The sequence below is a fragment of the Rhipicephalus microplus genome, chromosome X, assembly GCF_043290135.1.
Source record: "Rhipicephalus microplus isolate Deutch F79 chromosome X, USDA_Rmic, whole genome shotgun sequence".
In the NCBI taxonomy this organism is placed as follows: Eukaryota; Metazoa; Arthropoda; class Arachnida; order Ixodida; family Ixodidae; genus Rhipicephalus; species Rhipicephalus microplus.
The window spans coordinates 159,616,955-159,637,426 of record NC_134710.1 but is presented as its reverse complement, the minus strand read 5'-3'; the positions used below and the strand labels follow the sequence as shown (position 1 = coordinate 159,637,426).

The 20,472-nt window shown below is 42.6% G+C and overlaps 1 protein-coding gene across 3 annotated transcripts; it reads left to right on the top strand.

Moving 5' to 3' along the window:
- Nucleotides 1-1,969: 1,969 nt before the first annotated feature.
- On the top strand, nt 1,970-19,370 carry LOC119177071 (programmed cell death protein 6). Of its 3 annotated transcripts, none has more exons than XM_037428448.2 (6): nt 1,971-2,212; nt 2,451-2,512; nt 6,279-6,323; nt 12,568-12,726; nt 16,263-16,372; nt 18,371-19,370. In XM_037428448.2, exons 1-6 carry the CDS (start codon nt 2,145-2,147, stop codon nt 18,470-18,472), a joined length of 546 nt encoding a protein of 181 aa, XP_037284345.1. In that variant the 5' UTR covers nt 1,971-2,144; the 3' UTR covers nt 18,473-19,370. The 3 variants fall into 3 exon arrangements, with proteins under 3 accessions (XP_037284346.1, XP_037284345.1, XP_037284344.1); XM_037428447.2 differs by having other exon boundaries at nt 12,550-12,726; XM_037428449.2 differs by lacking the exon at nt 2,451-2,512 and having other exon boundaries at nt 1,970-2,212; nt 12,550-12,726.
- Nucleotides 19,371-20,472: the final 1,102 nt, after the last annotated feature.

Genomic DNA, 20,472 nt, shown 5'->3' with positions numbered 1-20,472 from the left:
CATCAACCAAAATTGTAAGAAGGTTGCACCGCTGGTCGGGAGTAATCAGAGGATTAGCAGTTCGAGTCGTGTATGCAGCGTCACCTCTGGGGGCTGCACCGGCTAGTTTTCCGAGCGACGGTCGTAGGGAGACCGAGAACGGCGGGGTTGGGGCGAGCGGGACTGACAACGCACGGGCGATGGCGAGCGGCTGGTCCGACGTTCTGGGTTATGATCTGCACCTGTCTCAGCACGGTAGGATGGGGCATAAGGTGCACGTTCAGAGCGAGGCCGCCAATCATAGAAGCTCGGTCGAGGTGATGAGGTACAGCGGCTGCGGCAATGGCGAGCGATGTTTCCTATCTGATGGCACGTGAAACATATGGGCCGATCATCATGAGTGAGCCATTCGGCTGGGTTTCGTCGTGGCGTGAAGGTGCGGTTCGGAGTAGCTGCCTCAACAACTGGAGGAGCCGAGCTAGAAGTAGCAGGGGCATTTTGATGAGGTGGCAAAATGCCCATATTCGCGATCTCTTGGCGAACCACGGCTTCTATCATTGAAACAGCAGCGAGGATGTTTCCTGGAGCAATGACGCTAGAAATAGCGGGTGCCATAGCCTCGAGTTCCCGATGGACTATTCTGGTGACGTTTTCCGGCGCTTGTGGTTGATGTAGTGTGGGCAAATCTTGGCAGGAGGACGTAGCCGCCGTGTTGGAAAGGCGGTCAAATCGGTGAACGATGCGCCTACTTTTCGCCTGTTCGAAACGACAACATGCTTCGATGACCGACTTCACCATCAAGCAGTCCTTGCACATCAGGAAAATGAAGGCGTCATCGGCAATTCCTTTCAGGATGTGTACGACTTTGCCCTCCTCAAACATGTCCTTATCGACCTTGCGGCACAAAGCCAACAAGTCCTGGATGTACGCGATGTATGGCTCTTGTGGATGTCTGGGCACAAGTCGCAAGCTCTTTCTTTGCGGCCACTTGACGTCCGATGGGTTTCCCAAATAGATAGCGCAATTTCTGCTTACAGACGTCCCAGCTAGTCAGCTCTTCTTGATGTGTCTCGTACCAGAGTTTTGCCGTGCCATGCAAGTAGAAGATGATGTTCGCCAACATAAGCGTCGGATCCCAATGGTTGCTGCTGCTGACGCGCTCATATAGAACCAGCCAGTCATGGACGTCTATGCCACTTGTGCCGTTGAATGGGCCTGGGTCACGAGGTTGCACCACAACGATCGGCTGTGGGGCTGACGGATCTTGTTGACATTGAGTAGCCTGGTCAGTCATCGGGGTAGCTGCAATGCGCCGTCCGCTGCGAAGATCCAGCTCGTTGGGCTGTATAGCGAGTGGTACCCCGCACCTCCACCAATGATGTTACGGGGAATAAAGTATACACTGGCGAGCAAATGCGTACTGGCGAATATACTGGCGAGCTAATGCGTACAACGCTGCTGCAGTCCGAGCACGGTCACGTTCAGCACTTCGTAGTCGTCATCCTCAGGCATCTACTTAGCCCGTGACAATATGTGCTCATAATGTCTTTCTGTTTTACAATAATTATAATTTATGACGTTTTGGATACCTTTCCGCTGTACCGGGGAGAGCTCACAAAAACCTAGCTCTTTCTTGAGGTCATTCGATTATATTTCACATTTTCATCAAATATATTTTACAATCACAGCGTAAGCTGTAAGTTCGACCTTTCCAGGCCGCGTGTTTATAAGCGTGTTTCACCAACGTTGTATGACCTGGTGTTTTTTTTTTTTTTTTGCTTCAGAAGCTTTCGTAGCGCTACGTTTTTGCAGCAGATAATTTTGAACCGACCAAATTGTCCAAATGATAAGGACTTGTATTATTGTATGAAACTATATGGGTATGGTGGCTTTGGCAGCATCATATTTTTCCTTCCTCCATGTTTGGCAGGGTCCTGCTATCCGAACCAATCCAGTTCGAAGTCATCGTCGTGCCATGTTTGGCAGGGTCCTGCTATCCGAACCAATCCAGTTCGAAGTCATCGTCGTGGTCAGTTCCTGAATGTGTGGTCGTGGTGATTGTTTCTAGTTTTCGTGTACTGGTTCTGTATTCCCTTTGAAGTGGTGCACATAAGGAAAGACATTTCGATAAATTGCTGTTGTAGACAGAAAGGGCGCGAGAGATCATGTATTCACAAGCCACTCCTCAAGCACCGAAGGCTGATGTCGGCTACCTCCAGGGTCTCTTCAGAAAGTACGGTGATCTTGTTTCATTTGTCCTCTGTAGGTGTGAGCAAATTTATTTCGAGCATAGTTGTATTCAGGTAAACGTTGGTATTGAGTATCTAAAGTGGTCGCCCGTGGTTCAGCCCCTTCAGCCCGCTACGATGTAACTTGAAGTGGGCAAAACCTAATCGGTTGACAAGTTTGTTTTTGGCAGTATTGCACTTTAGATTCTACTAGTTTGCTACACGATCGAATGACTGTTTCAGTGTCGACAAAGATCGAAGCGGAAACATAAGCGCAACGGAGCTCCAGAGTGCCCTGTCAAATGGTGAGTGGGTTGACGTCCCTTATCTTGGCCTGCTTAAATGGCTTGGGTAACGCCCTTAAATGCTACGCCAGCATTAGTACACCTACTGGCAGGGGCTCACGTGTTACTAACCTTGTGGGCTAGACTAAATGGAATACCATGACTGTGGGCTGTGCTACAATTACGCAACGGTATAGTTGGTGTTGAAATGCTCAGTTTAGCGGCTTTCATGGCAGTGGGTAAGATACCTTACCCATTGCCATCAAAACACCGTAGCTATAAATGTGGATAAAGCGATGTTGGTAGATGATGCTCCCCGGGTTTGAAGGCCGCTCATCTGCTACTGGGTAAGTGCATGCTCAGAACTATGTAAAATAGGACTGGCCTTCGGTATGTAAGATACTGAGTTTGCTTGTTCAAAAGTTCAGATATCTGAAAGTTTTAGGCAGATGTTAAAGTATAACAGAACAAAGTAACCAATTACAACCACTTACATCAATCCCATAGCTGAAGTTACTGATGACTGTCCAGAGAAGCAGTGAAGTAATTGAAGAATTAATGTGATTAGTTGCTGGTACACCTCACATTATCTATTGTTTTTATATTTACACCTTTCGTTAAGTTTGCACTACTACTGTAAATATTACGGTCTGGCCTGGAAAAATCAGTGTGTCCTCTGCAGTGCTTCACACATTGCTGACCTTCATTGACAAGCTCTCTTAAAATTTTTCATCAATCTTTTATTGTTTCTTTTTGAACACATCAGCAGTGGCGTGAGCTTGTTAGCCGTGTGTGCATACTGGAGGGAAATGCACTGTAACATACATGAACATCTTGTGCCTAAGATTGTGTTTGCATTGCTTGTGATGCTCCCTTTCTGATCCTTTATGAAGTTCAATGCTATATAATAGATGACCTTCGAATGCACAGGAGAAAATGCTCCTGGTAGGGCCAGTGTAAAGCTGAACCATTTCTGACAAGCTGTATTAGCTCTAGTTAAGCTAGTTGACCAGCATTTGGGGCGTGATTCTTGATGGGTCCACTTAGTGAGCTGTCCACTCCGGCCTCCACCGATTAGCTGGAGCTTGCCAAGCAGTGCGCCTCCAGTTCCAGGTCTTTCTTCCGCTACGTCATTTTGACTTTACGAAGCTTTCACAACTCTCAACACAAATGAGAAAGACGGAATGCATTTTACTGCAACGAATGCTGCCCCCCGAGATCTGATTTTGGATGCACCTCTCGGAGGCTGTGCATGAACTCTTATCATGTGAGCCGTTGAATCAGGTTTCATGCAGTCACTCACACGACGCACCTTCGCCTTACGCACCTGGAAGGTGTGTCATTCCCTGCATCATGATGAATTGTCTGTACACATTCAGGCGCAAGTTCAGGCTCGTCATATTGGGTCATTACACCTAATTTTCAGCTATAATCAGTGTTGTGTGGGTTGATTCCTGTACGTTCACACACAAGCTGGCAAAATTTGAGCGAATTCGGTCAAGCTGTTAATTTAAAATTGAATATTTTTATAAACGAGCAAGTGGCCTGAGAGTTGGGCAACACTGACGTAATCACTAACCGTGACGTCATGAACCGCTAGCTGGGTGAGCTGGTGCATGGTCTGCATTCCAGACGACGATCGTGCGCTTGCAGTCGAACTTTTTCTGTGTTGTTCGACTTGCCACTGGAACTAAATGACTTCTAGGGGTTTAAACAATGCCACCAAGTCACCCATGTAGCGCTGGTAGTTGCAGCAAGCAATTTAGGAGGTCAAAAAGTGTCCTGTGAATGTCCAATGCATATGCCATTTGCCACTACGAATAAATATTTTTTGAAACTTGTCGCAGGCAGTGCCATGATTGAGCATCACACTTGTTATTTCTTTTTTTTACCGGAACCGAATGCAATCGACAAAGTTCAAGCAAAGATTCGGCCAAAATGTGTAGCGTGAGTAACCCTAGTTCTGCACTGACATGCCGTTCGCTTCGGCTTATGGTTACATATGCCACATGCAACAACCGATAGAAAAATAATGGTCCCAACGTGCAGCATTGTAACAACTACCTAATTATTATATTCAGCACTGAAAGTCTTGCATGCTCGTATGCTAGGCAACAAAAATCTGCACGCTTTGCCAATTCCACGGCGCTAAGTAACACTTGCTCGCAAATGCAGTGTCGACGAACCCCTGTATCCCAAGCTCGCTTTTCAACCTGACACACTTGAAATAAAGCTACTTATTATTGCGGAAAGCTGTCTGCAACGTCTGCCACAATGGCGGGGTCGTTGGCATCTTGGTTCGACGCTTTCTTTATTGCTTGAGCTGGTGGTGATGGAGTCAAATGCGCAACGTACACAATGTCATTCCCGCATATGATGATGGTACCGATAACAGACTGCAACACTTGCAACCCACTGATATGTGTGGAGCACGCGGCAAGCAATACTCACAACACTGACCACGTAAGGTGCTGTTAGGTAGCAGACGACGACACTGCTCCTTCGGCTTGTGACATCACGCACGCCATGACAAAATCGCGGTTGAGGGCGGTGGGCAGAGTTTACAGCTGATGACTTCTACGGCTTATTTTGAACTGATATAATCTTTTACAGTCCAGTTTTGACACGTGTACAAGCATATCTGACCCCCTACCTTCGTTTTTCACCGAAAACCGTCAATTGTTGGGTGACCATGTCATGACTCCTTTAAGTGTCCTGTTACTGTTGTTTCTCTTTATGCTGGGATATGCTGGTGGCTACAGTGCATGGATGTGGTCAAGAGCATCATGACATCATAGCTTGCCACTTTTACGAATAACTGAACATGGTCTACCGAAGTGGACATGTCCCACTAGGTGGATCAATAAAAAAATCTCGCCCCCGATTGAGTGTCAAAGGAGCAATGAAACAAATTAAAAAAATTTTTGGATTCTTGCCCTAAATAAAAGTACTGGTGTTGAGAAACCTAAAATGAGTATTGTGATGCCTGGGAATGCATCAAATATATTTTTATTACTGCTACATTTAAGTTCAAGTAAAGGAGCATTTCTGCTCACAGTTGATTACTAAAAAAGGTGGACATTGTGCCAGAAATTGAAATGCATAATTAACTGATTACTTTATGGCAAAATATTGCAATTTGTAAATACAAGCTGGTGAGACTGCAATGCATAACTGCTTAGAAATAACTGAAATAATTTTGTTAATGACACAAATCAATATATGCACTATCAGGCTCGAGGTTCAAATGCATTTTCATTGCACCTAATTTTTAAAACGTTTTCCTAATGTATTGATGCACAACAGTGAGTGGGTCACTAGTTTATTTCTTAACTAATTTGAAGAACTAAAAGTATAGAAATGGGTGTCAGCTTGGGATGTTGTTGTGGATTTACCTTGTGAATATGCTGTCTGCAGTTTGTGAATTCCTATATGTGCCTTGAAGTGCACTGATGGCTGTACTGATTAGTGACGTATTACTTGTGCAATTATATATTTATGTGAAAGGATACTTAGTGCAAAGCAATGGAAGGATCAAAAGGGAGGACAGAGCATGCATGTTGTATTTTCGTATTTATGTTGGTTTGCACTAAATATTGTTTTATATATTACCAACAAGGCCAAATTTCTACCCTTAAGTATTTGTTTCTCCAGCTAATAATGTCTGCTTCTTCGACTACAGATTGTGCCAGCATGTATATGTGTTAATTGTCCTTGTGACCCACAACACAAGCATTAGTAGTACAGTCTACTAACTTGACTTGTTGAATCCTGTTATCTTTCATAGGAACTTGGAAGCCATTTAACCCAGAAACGGTGCGAATGATGATAGGTAAGTCCTTATTATTAATTCATTGATTGTTGTGCTTGCTTGCACACTAGGACCTGCAATCTTATGTTAATTATGGCTGTTATTTAAATGTTTCACCTTTAGGCTATTTTTGACTGTTGAAATTTATTTATGTAGAGTGAGGTTTAGGTATTTTATTTACTAAGCTCTGCCCTAATAAGTAGCGCACCCACCTTGGTTGATGTAGTTCCAGGGTTTAATCACCACCTGGGATAGGGCTAATTCGAGGTGTGTTGCACTAGAGAGAGTTGCATAGACCACTGTTGTTGCTTTACAATAACTCAAACAAAGTCACATGCAAAACTCCATGCATTTTTTACATTTATGTGACTACGATGAAAATGATGATGCTTTAATACAGGAATACGGGGCCAGTATATTGTAGTGATAACATTTCTAATGCTATCGCCTTGTCATTCTCAAGCATAGTGGGGGAGCGGGCTAGTTGGTATTCCACATTTTTACAGCTGAAGTGTAAAAAAGGTAGACTGCGGATGAAGGGGACATTTTTCATGCTTTTTGCACTTTGCCAGAGGTCAGAATGACAGTTCTTTCACATTATCAATGAGTTCAGCCGATCATGAGTGTGTGATGATTAAACAGGCATAAAAAAAACCTTAATGGATTGCTACCAAATAGCTGCCTTGACTTTGGCTGTGAAATCTGCTTAATTGTGTGCTGTGTGATAAAAAACTTAGAGATATCTATATATACATGTTTAGGACATATTTCTGAATAACTAGTATTTGATTGGCTCAGCAGTGTTCACAACAACATGGCGTTACTCTTGATGCAAACTGAGCATTAAACTTAATGATATTGAAGTCATTCAAGCATTACTTTTATTTTTCTCTAATCCTTGAAGTAGAACAGATAGAACTGCTTGGGCAGTCTTTGTTCATTGCACTTTATCCTAATGCAAATGCCACATTATAGAGCTGAACCTTCATGTATGCATGTATGTGTATATCACACATAACAAAGGAACTAAAGATTGTCCCACTGTTGTCACAGTGAAATATTTTGTAGTAACTGCTCCAAAGCTGCTCTGAAATGGTGTTGGCAAACTAAAAACAATGAAGTTGAACCATTTGACCATCCAGTGAGTCTAAAGAAAACCAAAAGCAAGCTGTATACACTATCATCCTGATATGCTACTCAGTGGCGTAAATCCTGAAAAATCACAAGGGGTGACATAAATTAGGCCATGGTGGCCATTTTTTTAAAATAGGGGTTGTATCCTTATTTATATCAGCACGAAAGGTGTCATGAAAAGGTTGCTCTCAAAACGATAATGCGTAACTGCCGGCATCCACACGCACTAACTAGGTGATGTCAGTGTAAGCGGAGTAAACCTGCATAGACGCTTTGCCTATCGAGGAACGTGGAACTCCACAGTACTTGCAAGTGCGTGCAATTGGAACACCCATTGGCATTTTTGCCATACGTAATCCCCGCTAGCCTCAACTCTGCAGCTCGCGTCATATTAAGCAGCGTTCTTGTGGGAGGCGGATTTTGTACCGCAAAGACGCCAATGGGTGTCCCTTGCATGTGCTCGCAGATGCCATGCAGTTCCACCTTTCTCGTTAGGCAAAGCGTCTATGCAGGTATACTCGGGCTGATGTTACCTGGTCAGTGCATGCGGTTTTCGATGATGTCGCATTGTTGTGCAAAAGCGAGCTTTATTTTCATCATCATCTCCCCCTAACCCGCTTGCCTTCTCTGGGAATCCAGTTAGTTACCGTTAATGACAAGTAGTTATCCTGTCTACGTGCTATGTGCCCGGCCCATGTCCATTTCCTCTTCTTGATTTCAACTATGACATCCTTAACCCCCATTTGTTTCCTAATCCACTCTGCTCTCTTCTTGTCTCTTAAGGTTACACCTTCCATTTTTCTTTCCATTGTTCGCTGCGTCGTCCTCAATTTAAGCTGAACCCTCTTTGTAAGTCTCCAGGTTTCTGCTTTGTAGCTAAGTACTGGCAAGATACAGCTGTTATATACCTTCCTCTTGAGGGATAGTGGCAATTTACCTGTCATAATTTGAGAGTGCTTGCCAATTGTGCTCCACCTCATTTTTATTTTTCTAGTTACTTCAATCTCATGGTTCGGCTCCACGATTATTACCTGCCCTAAGTAGACATAGTCTTTTACAACTTGAAGTGCACTATTACCTTTCTCGAAGCGTTGCTCTTTTCTGAAGTTGTTGTACATTACTTTCGTTTTCTGCAGCGATGGCATAGTGCAGCAATGGCGTAGTGGTTAGAGCATCCGCCTCGCATACAAAAAGTCCGTGGTTCAAATCCCGGTGCCGCGCAGCTCCCAACCGGATAAAAAAAAAATCTGCGTGGTGATGGAACTGCATTAAGAGGTCTGGGGTGCGGCCTCACCGGAGAAGGAACGCACTCCCTCACTAGAGAAGGATTGGCCACCCTGGTGCAGTATCTGGCCACTACCTCCCACATGCATACGTCAAATAACTCACGGCCCTCAGTCCCCAGCAGCTGCGAAGCAACTGATCACGACGGCAGTCAGATCTGCAACACAGCAGAGGTTGCTGAAAATCTCTGGATCTGGACAGGCCGCCATTGGAACCTGAACTTTGCAACGTTTAACGCTAGAACCTTATCTAGTGAGGGAAGTCTAGATGTACTATTCGAGGAGCTAGAGGGTGTTAAATGGGATATAATAGGGCTCAGTGAGGTTAGGGGGACAGATGAGGCCTATACAGTGCTACAGAATGGGCACGTCCTTTGCTATCGGAGATTGGCTGACAGAAGAGAACTGGGAGTGGGGTTCCTAATTCACAGAAACATACCTGGCAACATATAGGAATACTATAGCATTAATGAAAGGGTGGTAGGTATCGTAATTAAACTCAGTAAGAGGTACAAGAAGAAGGTGGTACAGGCTTACGCGCCTACATCCAGCCATGATGACGCTTCAGTTGAAAGCTTCTATGATGACATGGAATCTGCAATGAGTAAGGTAAAAACACAGTATGCTATACTGATGGGAGACTTTAATGCAAAGGTGGGGAAGAAGCAGGCTGGAGACCAGACAGTAGGAGATTATGACATCGGTACTAAAGACGCCAGAGGAGAGCTACTAGTAGAGTTCGCAGAACGCAATGATTTACGGATTTTGAATACCTTTACTGAAAACGAGGAAACCACAAGTGGACATGGAGGAGCCCTAATGGCGAAAATAAGAACGAAATAGACTTTATAATGAGTGCACACCCAGGCATCGTGCAGGATGTGGAAGTGGTTGGCAAGGTACGATGCAGTGACCATAGAATGGTACGGTCTCGAATTCGCCTAGACTTGAAGAAGGAACGACAGAAACTGATACGCAAGAAGCCAATCAATGAGCTAGCACTGAGAGGGAAAGTAGAGGAATTCAAAGTCTCGCTTCAGAACAGGTACTCAGCTCTTATTGAGGAAACCAACTTTAGCGTAGATACAATGAATGATAATCTGAGTAGTATCATTACGGAGTGTGCAGTGGAAATTGGAGGCAGGGTAGTTAGACAGAACACCGGCAAGCTTTCCCAGGAAACGAAGAATCTCATTAAGAAGCACCAAATCATGAAAGTCTCAAGTACAACAGACAAAATAGAACTGGCAGAGCTTTCAAAGTTGATTAATAGGCATAAGGTATGCGATGTAAGAAGGTATAACATGGAGAGAATTGAACACGCTCTGAAAAACGGAGGAAGCGTCAAAGCAGTGAAGAGGAAACTTGGGATAGGCAAAAATCGGATGTATGCGCTAAGGGACAAGGAAGGCAAAGTACCTACCAATATGGATAGGATAGTTAAAGTAGCAGAGGAGTTTTACAGAGATCTGTACAGTAGCCAGAACAACCACGACTTTATTACTATAAGAACTAGCAGTAAACCAGATGACACCCCACCAGTAATGATAGAAGAAGTCAGAAAAGCTTTGGAGAGAGTGCAAAGAGGCAAAGCTGCTGGTGAGGATCAGGTAACATCAGGTCTGCTGAAAGATGGAGGACAAATTGTGTTATAAAAACTCGCCACCCTGTTTACGAGGTGTCTCCTGACTGGGAGAGTACCAGAGTCTTGGAAGAACGCTCACATCATCTTAATACATAAGAAAGGACATGACAAGGACTTGAAAAATTACTGGCCGATCAGCTTGCTCTATGTAGTATACAGGCTATATACAAAGGTAATTGCTAACAGAGTAAAGAAAACATTAGAATTCAATCAACCAAAGGAACAAGCAGGATTTTGAACAGGCTATTCAACAATTGACCACATTCATACTACCAATCAGGTAATGGAGAAATGCTCAGAATACAGCAAACCCCTATACATAGCCTTCATTGATTATGAGAAGGCGTTTGATTCAGTAGAAATATCAGCAGTCATGCAGACACTGCGAAATCAGGGCGTCGATGAAGCATATATAAACATCCTGTAAGAAATCTACAGGGGATCAACTGCTATCATAGCGCTTCATAAAGAAAGCAACAGAATACCAATCAAGAAGGGTGTAAGGCAGGGGGACACAATCTCCCTAATGCTATTTACCGCGTGCTTACAGGAGGTTTTCAGAAGCCTAGGATGGGAACAGTTAGGCTTAAGAGTTAATAGAGAGTATCTCAGTAACCTGCGCTTCGCCGATGACGTTGCGTTGCTGAGTAACTCAAGGGACGAATTGCAACTCATGATTACGGATTTAGACAAGGAGAGCAGAAAGGTGGGCCTTAAAATTAATCTGCAGAAAATGAAAGTAATGTACTTTATTTTCACGACCTCTTTAAATCATACCTCGAAGCGTGGCAGTTTGGGCTAGTAAGGTGTGAGGGACATGACCATTGTCATAGCATAAGCTCAGAATGTTGACAAAGGACAAAAAGACGAGTGCTAGAAAAAGTAGCGCTTTTCTTTTTGTCCCTTTCTCGTTATTCTGAGCTCGCGCTATAACAATTCACACAGCAGAGGGGCATTTAACACAACTACACAGTGAAAAATAAACAGCCTTTTAAAAAGTTAATTGCACCATGCTTAACTACTAACTCAGGTATGTCATGTGCTAAAGCTAAATCTCAAGGGGGACATTTGCAAGGGATGTTCTCCCAACCTGAACACAAGGGAAGTCTGGACTCCCCCCATGATTTATGCCAATGATGCTACCTTACTGCTTGGGTACTAGCTGCATACTAGCATACTGCCTATTTAATAATAAATATAAATATTTATGAGATGCCTAAATGATGTTTTAGACTGCAGGAGTTGTTAGGAACATGCATCTTCTCCCCTAAGCTAGCATTTTTTTCTGCTCCGAAAACACCTAAGGCTGCTCCATAGCACGATTTTTCCTTCTCCAGAATCTGCTCCAAAAAGCAAAATATCCCTTCCATCACTGTCAGTGTAACATATGCCATATGTTTATAATAAGCATAGAACATCTTGTAACTATATTTGCATCGAATGGAAATTCAAAATAATTAGGACAAACTGTATTGCATTGTTGATGATCAGCAGCCTACTTTAGAAAAGCCAAAATAAATTATTGAAGTCTACTTTTCAGAGAATGGTAGAAAATGTTTCTTGACACCATGCAATTTAATCTAGACTACAAACTGAGAAAACATGGCTAGCTTGTATCTGACAACACTTGGATGTGCTATGCTCACAGGTAGCCAATTAACTCTACTGCTACAGTGTGAATCATCAACTTAGCTGTATGGAAACCAGGTCATGGACTTACTCTACTTTATAGCCATTGCTACATTTTAAGTGGGTGTATAATAATTAAGCTTTCACTGTATGGAGTGGCTGATTTTACAGTAAACATTTTTGCTTCCCTATAAAAATTAGTCAATAAATGAATGCCTGTTTGGATAATACCTCGGCTGGCAGTCAGTATTGACTTTCTTAATTTTCTATACGTGTTCCCGCAAGCTTTATTGCCCTAGAGCAAGACAACAGCAAGTAGGTGCACTCGAATCAACATTAGCTGAGCTTGTTATCCTATGTATTAAGCCAATGTGTTGTATTACTGTTCAAGTCTTTGCTGTAGTTGTATGTCTTTCTGCCAGTGTGTTTCTTGTGCTGTGGCACGGCTTTGTGTACTTTGACAATGCAAGGATACCAACTTTGTGGCGCACTCTTCATCACTCTGCTCTCTCTCCATTATCATCATCATGTGTGCTGTCCTCTTCCTCCAACACAGACATGTTTCGTTCACCAGGCATGTTTGACCGCAGCCGAACAGGCACTGTCAACTTCGACGAATTCGTCTCTCTCTGGAATTACATCACCAACTGGCTCAACTGCTTCCAGAGCTTTGACAAAGACCGTTCTGGTGCCATAGATAAGGGCGAACTCACTGAGGCTCTCACCAAGTTTGGTGTGTACCAGCACGTTTTATACTGCGATGCATCTACTGAACCTTTTTTATTATTATTTTTGGTGTTACACGGAGTTTTGTCACTATAGGGTTGCCATGGAAGGTGCTACAGATATGTTATGGTATGCAGTGTGTAGCCTTGCAGACTGCCATTACGCAGGAATGTTGTTTGTGTGCCAGATGTGTCAAACTGCACCAAAAAATGAAACTAGCTACATTTTGGTGAAAATTGCATAATTCGTGTTAAATGTGTGCCAAGACGTTTTTGCGGTCTTTCAAAGAGAAAAAAAAAAAACAAAAAATAAAAAACGGGTGTTTGAAATTTATGTGTAAGTTATCACTGGTTATGAGTGATTATGGGTGCAGACATAATACTAATTAATAGGGTTTCACATCCCAAAACCAAAATTATTATGAAGGACGCTTTAGTGGAAGGTTCCCAAAGTTTTGACCATATTTTGACCACAGACAAGTGTAAACTTAGATTTAAGGTGCACTTAAATCTAAGTTTAGACTTGTCTGTCTGCTTGGCTATCTACTTGTTCATAGAGTGCAACAGCATGTATAGTCTGTTTCATACTTAAGGGATCTCTCGGAGCGCATGGCATCGCGATGTGGCCAGCGCTGCAGTCGTGAGCTGGCAGCAGCTCGCGCCTGCGCGGACGCTTGAGGAGCGTACTACTGAACCTCATCATCTGCGACGGCTGTGCGCGCTGGCCACATTGTTGGGCAACCTGTTGATTTCATCGTTTCTGAGGGAACTAGGCCGATATTTTGTACTAAATGTTGTGCAATGCCAACCTCTCAGCCTTTGTTGGCGATAATGGAGTTTTTGAAACACTTTGACAGCTTACGTTGTTTGCTCTTTCGAAATGCCGTGGTACTGAAGGCGTTCATGCATATTGTTTTTTTGTGTGTGAAACACAGTACGCTGTGTACCATAATGAGCACCTACCGTGCGTGGTATTTATTTATTGGACGCTTAAAGAAAAACAAAAACGGAGCACTCCACAGTTACTGCTGTGCAACTTTGTGTGCTCAACACAACAAAACAAATGAGAACGAGTTCAGAAATGCTGTAGGATAAAATAACAAGCTGATACGACTTCTCAATGGCACTTCATTGCTAAAATGTCGGCTAGTTGGTTTGCATCCTCTATTTGTGAGTAAGCGCGAACAGACATGGACGTACAAGAGAACTTACTCGGATAAAGCGCTACTTTCAGCTGATCTTTTATTTTTGCTTGAACCGATAAATATATACTGAGCAAGTGAGTATTTCATTACTCAAAGCAGCACTCACTTGCTGGCGCCGAAATGCACGCGTGAAGCTACCAACTTCACTTAATACCCCGCCATGTCCCCGCCCCGCCACGGTGGTCTAGTGGCTAAGGTACTCGACTGCTGACCCGCAGGCCGCAGGATCAAATGCCGGCTGTTGTAGGCCCGGGTATTCAGATTTGGGTGCACGTTAAAGAACCCAAGGTGGCCGAAATTTCCGGAGCCCTCCACTACGGCGTCTCTCATAATTATACGGTGCTTTTGGGTTAAACCCCTCAAATCAATCAATGAATGAATGAATCACTCAATCAACCGTCATGTCCCCAGTGGCAGCGATGACGGCGCTCATTTTGGACAGCAGTGAGGCATACTGTCACACGATGAGAAATATTAGCCTAGTTTCCGAAGTAATGATGAAATTCGCCTGCTGCCTGACAATGTCGCCAGCGTGCGCCGCCGTAGCTGACGACTTGGTTTAACCACTCGGCAAAATGCCCCTCAAGCGTCGCGCATGCGTGAGCTGCTGCTGGCGCGCGAATGCCGCGCTTGTTGCATCATGGCCGCATTGCGAGGCCACGCACAAGATTTACCATAAGTGTGAAACAGACTGCACATTTCCAAATAATGTGAGTGCTTACCTTGAAGTGAAACCACAAACATCATTAAAATAATACTTTTTCAACAATAAAAAAAAATGCATGGAAGATTTATACAGCTACAAGTGCTTCCAGTACTGCAAGTAAAACACTGACTGTGGAAAACCTCACTAAAAGACGAAGTATATGGGGGTAAAGCTTAGGTGACCTGAGGTCACAGAACCATAGAAACTTGTGGCCATGCCTCAGGAAAATGAATAGTGAAAGAGAGGCTATAATCACTGAGCCACCCCAGAGCACAGGAAAATGAAGAGTGGCAAGTTAATTTCATGCTATGAAACAAAAGCTTCGAATGCCTCCCCCCCCCCCCTCTTCACACTTGTTAGGTGCGAAGAGTCTCGCCTTGTCAGTATCTGATGTCATCACGGTGTGCCATGTAGTCACTTTCATCATATCATAAATGGGTATGCACCACAAAAATTGGGCAAGTCTCACTACTTGCCACGGTTACACTAGAAATGAAGAAGGCAACAGTTAGCCTAACAAATTATTGACTTCGTTAGTGACGATAGTTATAGCGTGAGAACAAAACGACGACACAGAGACAAGAAGGACACGAAAGACACTGTGTCTCTGTGCCGTCGCTTTGTTCTCGCGCTATAACTTTCGTCACGCCATACCAACTAGCCCAAGCTGCCACACTTCGTTAGTGAATTCGAAACAACCTTCCCTACTTGTCATGGGGAACTGAAACTTAGCAGGTAGGGAAGAAGCTTCACCTTAAGGGCAAGCTGCGTTCTGATGTAGTTTTCAGAGGACATTAATTCAGCGGAAACACCCTTTCCTACGTGCCCGGTTTCAGGCTTGTCACTACTAGTGCCTCATCAAAAAAATCTCAAAAAACATTGCGTGCTTCACCCCTCCCCCGGTTTCATGTTAGCGGAGCTGAAACATCATTCCTTATGTGCCTCCCCAGTTTTTTTGGAATGAGGGGTGGGAGCACCTCCACCAGACTGCATACTTTGGCAGCCTTAACTAAGTGCTACATCTTGTTCAAGACATGTAGTATAATTTTGCAGTGCAGCTTGTGCAAATAAATTCTAAAGTTTGGTCACTACGCTTCTGTTCTAGGATATCACATATAAAGAAACACACTTGTATGTATACATATGGATTTAGTTGAACATGGCACTACTGCTTGTCGGAAAATGTGCGACTGATAACTGCTTTAAAAGTAAGGTTTCAGCTGTTAAAGAAGCTGCACCATTGTGGTTGAAAATATTTGTTTTATTTGATGATGTTGGCAAGTTCTATCACTGGCTTTACCATTCAGTTGTCAGACAAACATACAGAAATGATGCAAGGAAGTGAGAAACAAGCTGAAATTTATGTATGATGATATGCATTTAGCAGAACTTGGGGTCAGTATTGCATAAGATTGATGATGGGGCCTCAAGTTCTTGACATCACTAAAAAACAATCACTCCTAACTAGAAGGGGAAAGAAAAATTGAAGGATCATTTGAACGCTTTCGTTACTCTGAAATAGAGGAAGATGAAACATCTTTCATGCGTGGTTGTTTGTTGCTGTAGTTTACTAATAAAATGAAAAAAGCATTTCTCAAGAATGTGACAAAAGTTAGCCCATTTTATGTTGCAGGCTATCGCCTCAGTGAGCCAACCATGAGTATGCTGCTTGTCAAGTTTGACAGGGATGGAAAAGGCTCTATAAACTTTGATGACTTCATCCAGTGCTGTGTGACATTACAGGTGACATTCGTCTGTTCCCCCTGTTTTTCCTCCTGATGTTTCAGGTTGAGCAATTGTTCAGGGCCCATAGTCATAGCTTATAACTTCAGAAACTTTTTTGCTTTTGCGTGGTATATTGCCCACTGTAACCGCCCTTCTGGCACCCTCAACGCATTAGTTTCGGTATCTCCCGCACCACGGTACGCAAATTCGACGATGGATCTCTGAAATCGCGTGTCATATTTCCAATTTTTAAAAACTAGGCTCACCATACTTTGTGACGTAGAACAACTTCACCATTAAACAACCACTATAATATTGATAATAAAAAAGTTGATTCAATTATGTTTGTTGATTAATCATTCATGAGTGATATAATTTGTGGCAAAATCTTTTTGCCTCGACCTAGAAATCGTCTACTAAGAAGACAAGTGCCTACCTATAATAGTTTTTTAAAGGAAAGTCTGTATTGCTTAAAACAAAAAAACTGTATATAATGCAGGGTATAGAAACTGAGCTGTACTAATAGGCTTCTTTGCTAAACTACGATAAGCTGGATTTTTAAAATCTGTGTCATGTTTAAAGGGGCCCTGTCACACTTTTAAAGACCCTGTTTTTAAATTTCTGGGTAAGTAAACTGATACAAAGAGGCAGCTTCAGCACAAATCAAAGTAGCAATGTGAGAATACTTTAATCAGGCATCTCTGTCAGTAGCATCAGTGTGAAGTAATGCTTGCCAAAAGCATTTATGACCAATGTCGCCAGTTACTTGTCCATCATTTGTAGATAACCGCTTCACTGCTGGGAAATTTTGCTTGATATTTGGTTTTTATTGTTTGTATTGTTAGGCATATGAGCTGAATCTGGGCTTTTGTCAGCCGTTTTTCTTTTTTTTTTCCCAAGTTGTGTCACAAAGTGATGATGAGGAATTGAGTCTGATTATTTATGCTGCCAGAGATCTTCCTGTGATAGCTTGTCCCCAATGTGCGAGCGAACAGGTTCAGACTTTCACCTTACAAACAAGCTCGTTAATTTGTGTAGAAAGCAGTGGCGATCACATTTTGTCAATATCATAGTGCAGACTCTCCATTTCAATTGAATTGTTGCCCCTTTTCTGTGCCTGACCAATTCTTTTCACTCACAATGTGATGTAATCTTGCCCATCAACATTGTGAACTTTGTCAATTGGTCCTTGCACTTCGAAACTTCACCTTGTGCCTGCGGTAATGCAGTTTTGGCTGTGCAGTCCGCTTTTTGATATTCCTGGGCTGTTTTCTGCCACTTTGGTAGAGCCCGAAGACTATGTACCAGAACAAGTGGTATCACCAGAATGAAAGCCTCTCAGATGAAGAGGCGTCTCACAGCTTTGCTGCTAGACTAAGGCTGCATGCGCCATGGCATATTTGTTTACCTTGCCATTTCCTTGCGGCGCTGTGTAGAGAATGCCTTGTTTCGCCATCGGCTGCACAGCGATGAGGTAACCGAAGATGTCGTGGTACCTTTTTTGAAGTGGGTGCGGTCTCAAAAAAGGGCTCTGCCTACCTCTTTTCATAGCTGAGAAGGGTGGGAAGGCCGTGCAGGAAACGAAAACAAGCCAAAGTGGGTTGTTATACATCCTAAACTTTATTACTGAACTCGTTTGCCGAATTCTTGCAGAAGCATGTTCAAGTCATACAAATGCTCAGTTACCTCTTCATCTGAAATTTTGTTCACTGGTCTTTTAATGATCCTTTATAGCATGAACATATGAGGAGATATGGCCTGCAGATGGATGACAAGTTATTTCTTTGTGAAAAAAGTGCACAAGAAGTACTTTCTGCACAATATAGTTAATAATATTTGGCACCATAATTGTCTCTATTGTTATACTTTCACTGCAGTGCACTGCAAACATTTATGAGCTAATGATGACCACATTGTTCTTAGATACTCAATGTTCTCTTAGACCTGCATAATGCAGTTGTGCACAAATACATACTAATTGGTTGTGGTAAATATGCTTCCTTTTTTTTCTTTCAGACTTTGACAGCAGCCTTCCGGCATTACGACACTGACCAAGATGGGTGGATCACCATTGGCTATGAAGATTTCCTCAAGCTTGTATTTAGCCTGCGGATGTGACGATTTACTGCATTCTGTTAACATGCTAATAGACTGCTGCATTCATTCCACCTCTTCTTTTATGGACACCAGTTCTTTGATGTGATTTGTCTACATGCTATACTGGCATTTGTACGAGATGGTTGGGTTGCGATTCATTTCAAAAAGGTTATATGGATGTTTGCTTATCATTACTAAAACAGGTTGCTGGCTGAATTTTCGCAGTTTCCAACCAACAATAAATTTGTCCGAGTGCTTTTACTGTTGATCTGTTATGTAAGCAAGAATATGTGCTCTATTTATTACAGTTCTCTTGCACTGGAGCACGATTGACATCGCAGCTGCGAGTGTGCTGTCGGTTTACAAGTAGCAGATAAAGCAACATTTTTTTATGTGCAGTACTAATTGTAAATGCTCAGTAAAGAGAAAGAAACAGTTAAAGAACATGTATTAAGGAGGTTACTGCATGCATTATATTATGCAAATACCACTGTGACAGACATTAATCATTTTTAGGTTATACTAAAAATGGAGAAAAATAGTCGTCACCCTGTTGGAGAAGCCCATTTTTTCGATACGTAAAAACTGCTGGGCATCCAAATGTCTGTATGGTTGAATGCATATGTGCGCTACTCAGAAAATTGCACTGCTGCTGTCATTACGCTCAACCTTGCTTTTGTAGCTGCAGCTGCTATGCATGTACAGATGATTGTACCTTAGTGCTGAAAATGTTTGTGCTATTTCTTCAAAGATAAATGTTACTAATGTGAATGCTGTGCACAATACTGCATCTGAGAAACATAAGCGAGAAGGGAAGATGCACAATATTTTAAGGGAGTATTAAATAAAGCATGTTATTGATATTTTATGGAACTTGTGATAAATTCCACACTTAAGAAAATAAACATGCGCTAGCAAACATGTGTTCATAGCAGTGCTTCAAGATTGAAGTCTCTTTTTTTTAGTAGGCAAGCGCCATCTATATTGGTTCACAATATCAAGCTTTGAAGGATCACTAAACAGAAAAAAAAAATTTCATGCATTAGTACATCACTCTTTCACAATCGCCACTCTTGCATGGGAAGACTACTGGTAAGCGAGAAAACAAAGCGAATGCAAGCGGCAATGCCATACTGAAGTTGTGGCACTGGTCACAAAGACTTATATTTTGACGTGTATGCTAGGGCTCACATAGCTCCTAATCGGGAAAAAATGCTGTACATTGTCTTCTTAGGGGGGCCAGAAACTTCTTTAATTAACCAAAACTTCTTTAATTTTGTTGAGCCAATGTTGCCAGAATATGTACAAATACATTGAAATCTGTGATGTCCTGTTTGGAGGTTTCAGCGAGAACGTTAAAGTTAAAACTATGACCTTGATGTTCTTCGCTATTACTAAACCTATAATGCTGAAATATTACAGTATAGTTTGCAGAATATATTTATCAGTTTAAATTTGATCATTGAAAGGCTAGTTTGCAATTTTTCAGGATGTGCTTAATGGGGTGTTACATGAAATTGGGATCATTTCATTTGTGTGTTCTCTCAAAATACCCAAACCTTGTCATTTACCATGAGAAAAATATAGTGAAAGAAAATTTTGAAAAGGTTGGTTAAACCTCCCCCTGTTGAATTTCTTGCCGACCAAAGCTTCTGCTTCTACTTTGGTACAGCAGCATCATATGAAAACATGCCAAGCCAAAGCCTTTACAATGCAGTCACTTGAAAAGAGGATGGAGGCGGATATGTTGTAAGCCCGTGTGCTCACATTTGGGTGCACGATAAAGAACCCCAGGTGGTCGAAATTTCCGGAGCCCTCCACTACGGCATCTCTCATAATCAAATTGTGGTTTTGGGACATTGAACCCCACATATCAATCAATCAACTTGCAAAATGGATGCTACATATGGCTTTGCATAATAACAAGATAGCGTTACAGAGCTCGTTTTGCAGAAAAAAAACGGCATCGTTGGTTGTGAGCAAAAATTTGTTTTGTGTGTATCGAATGCAGGTTGTCTGCG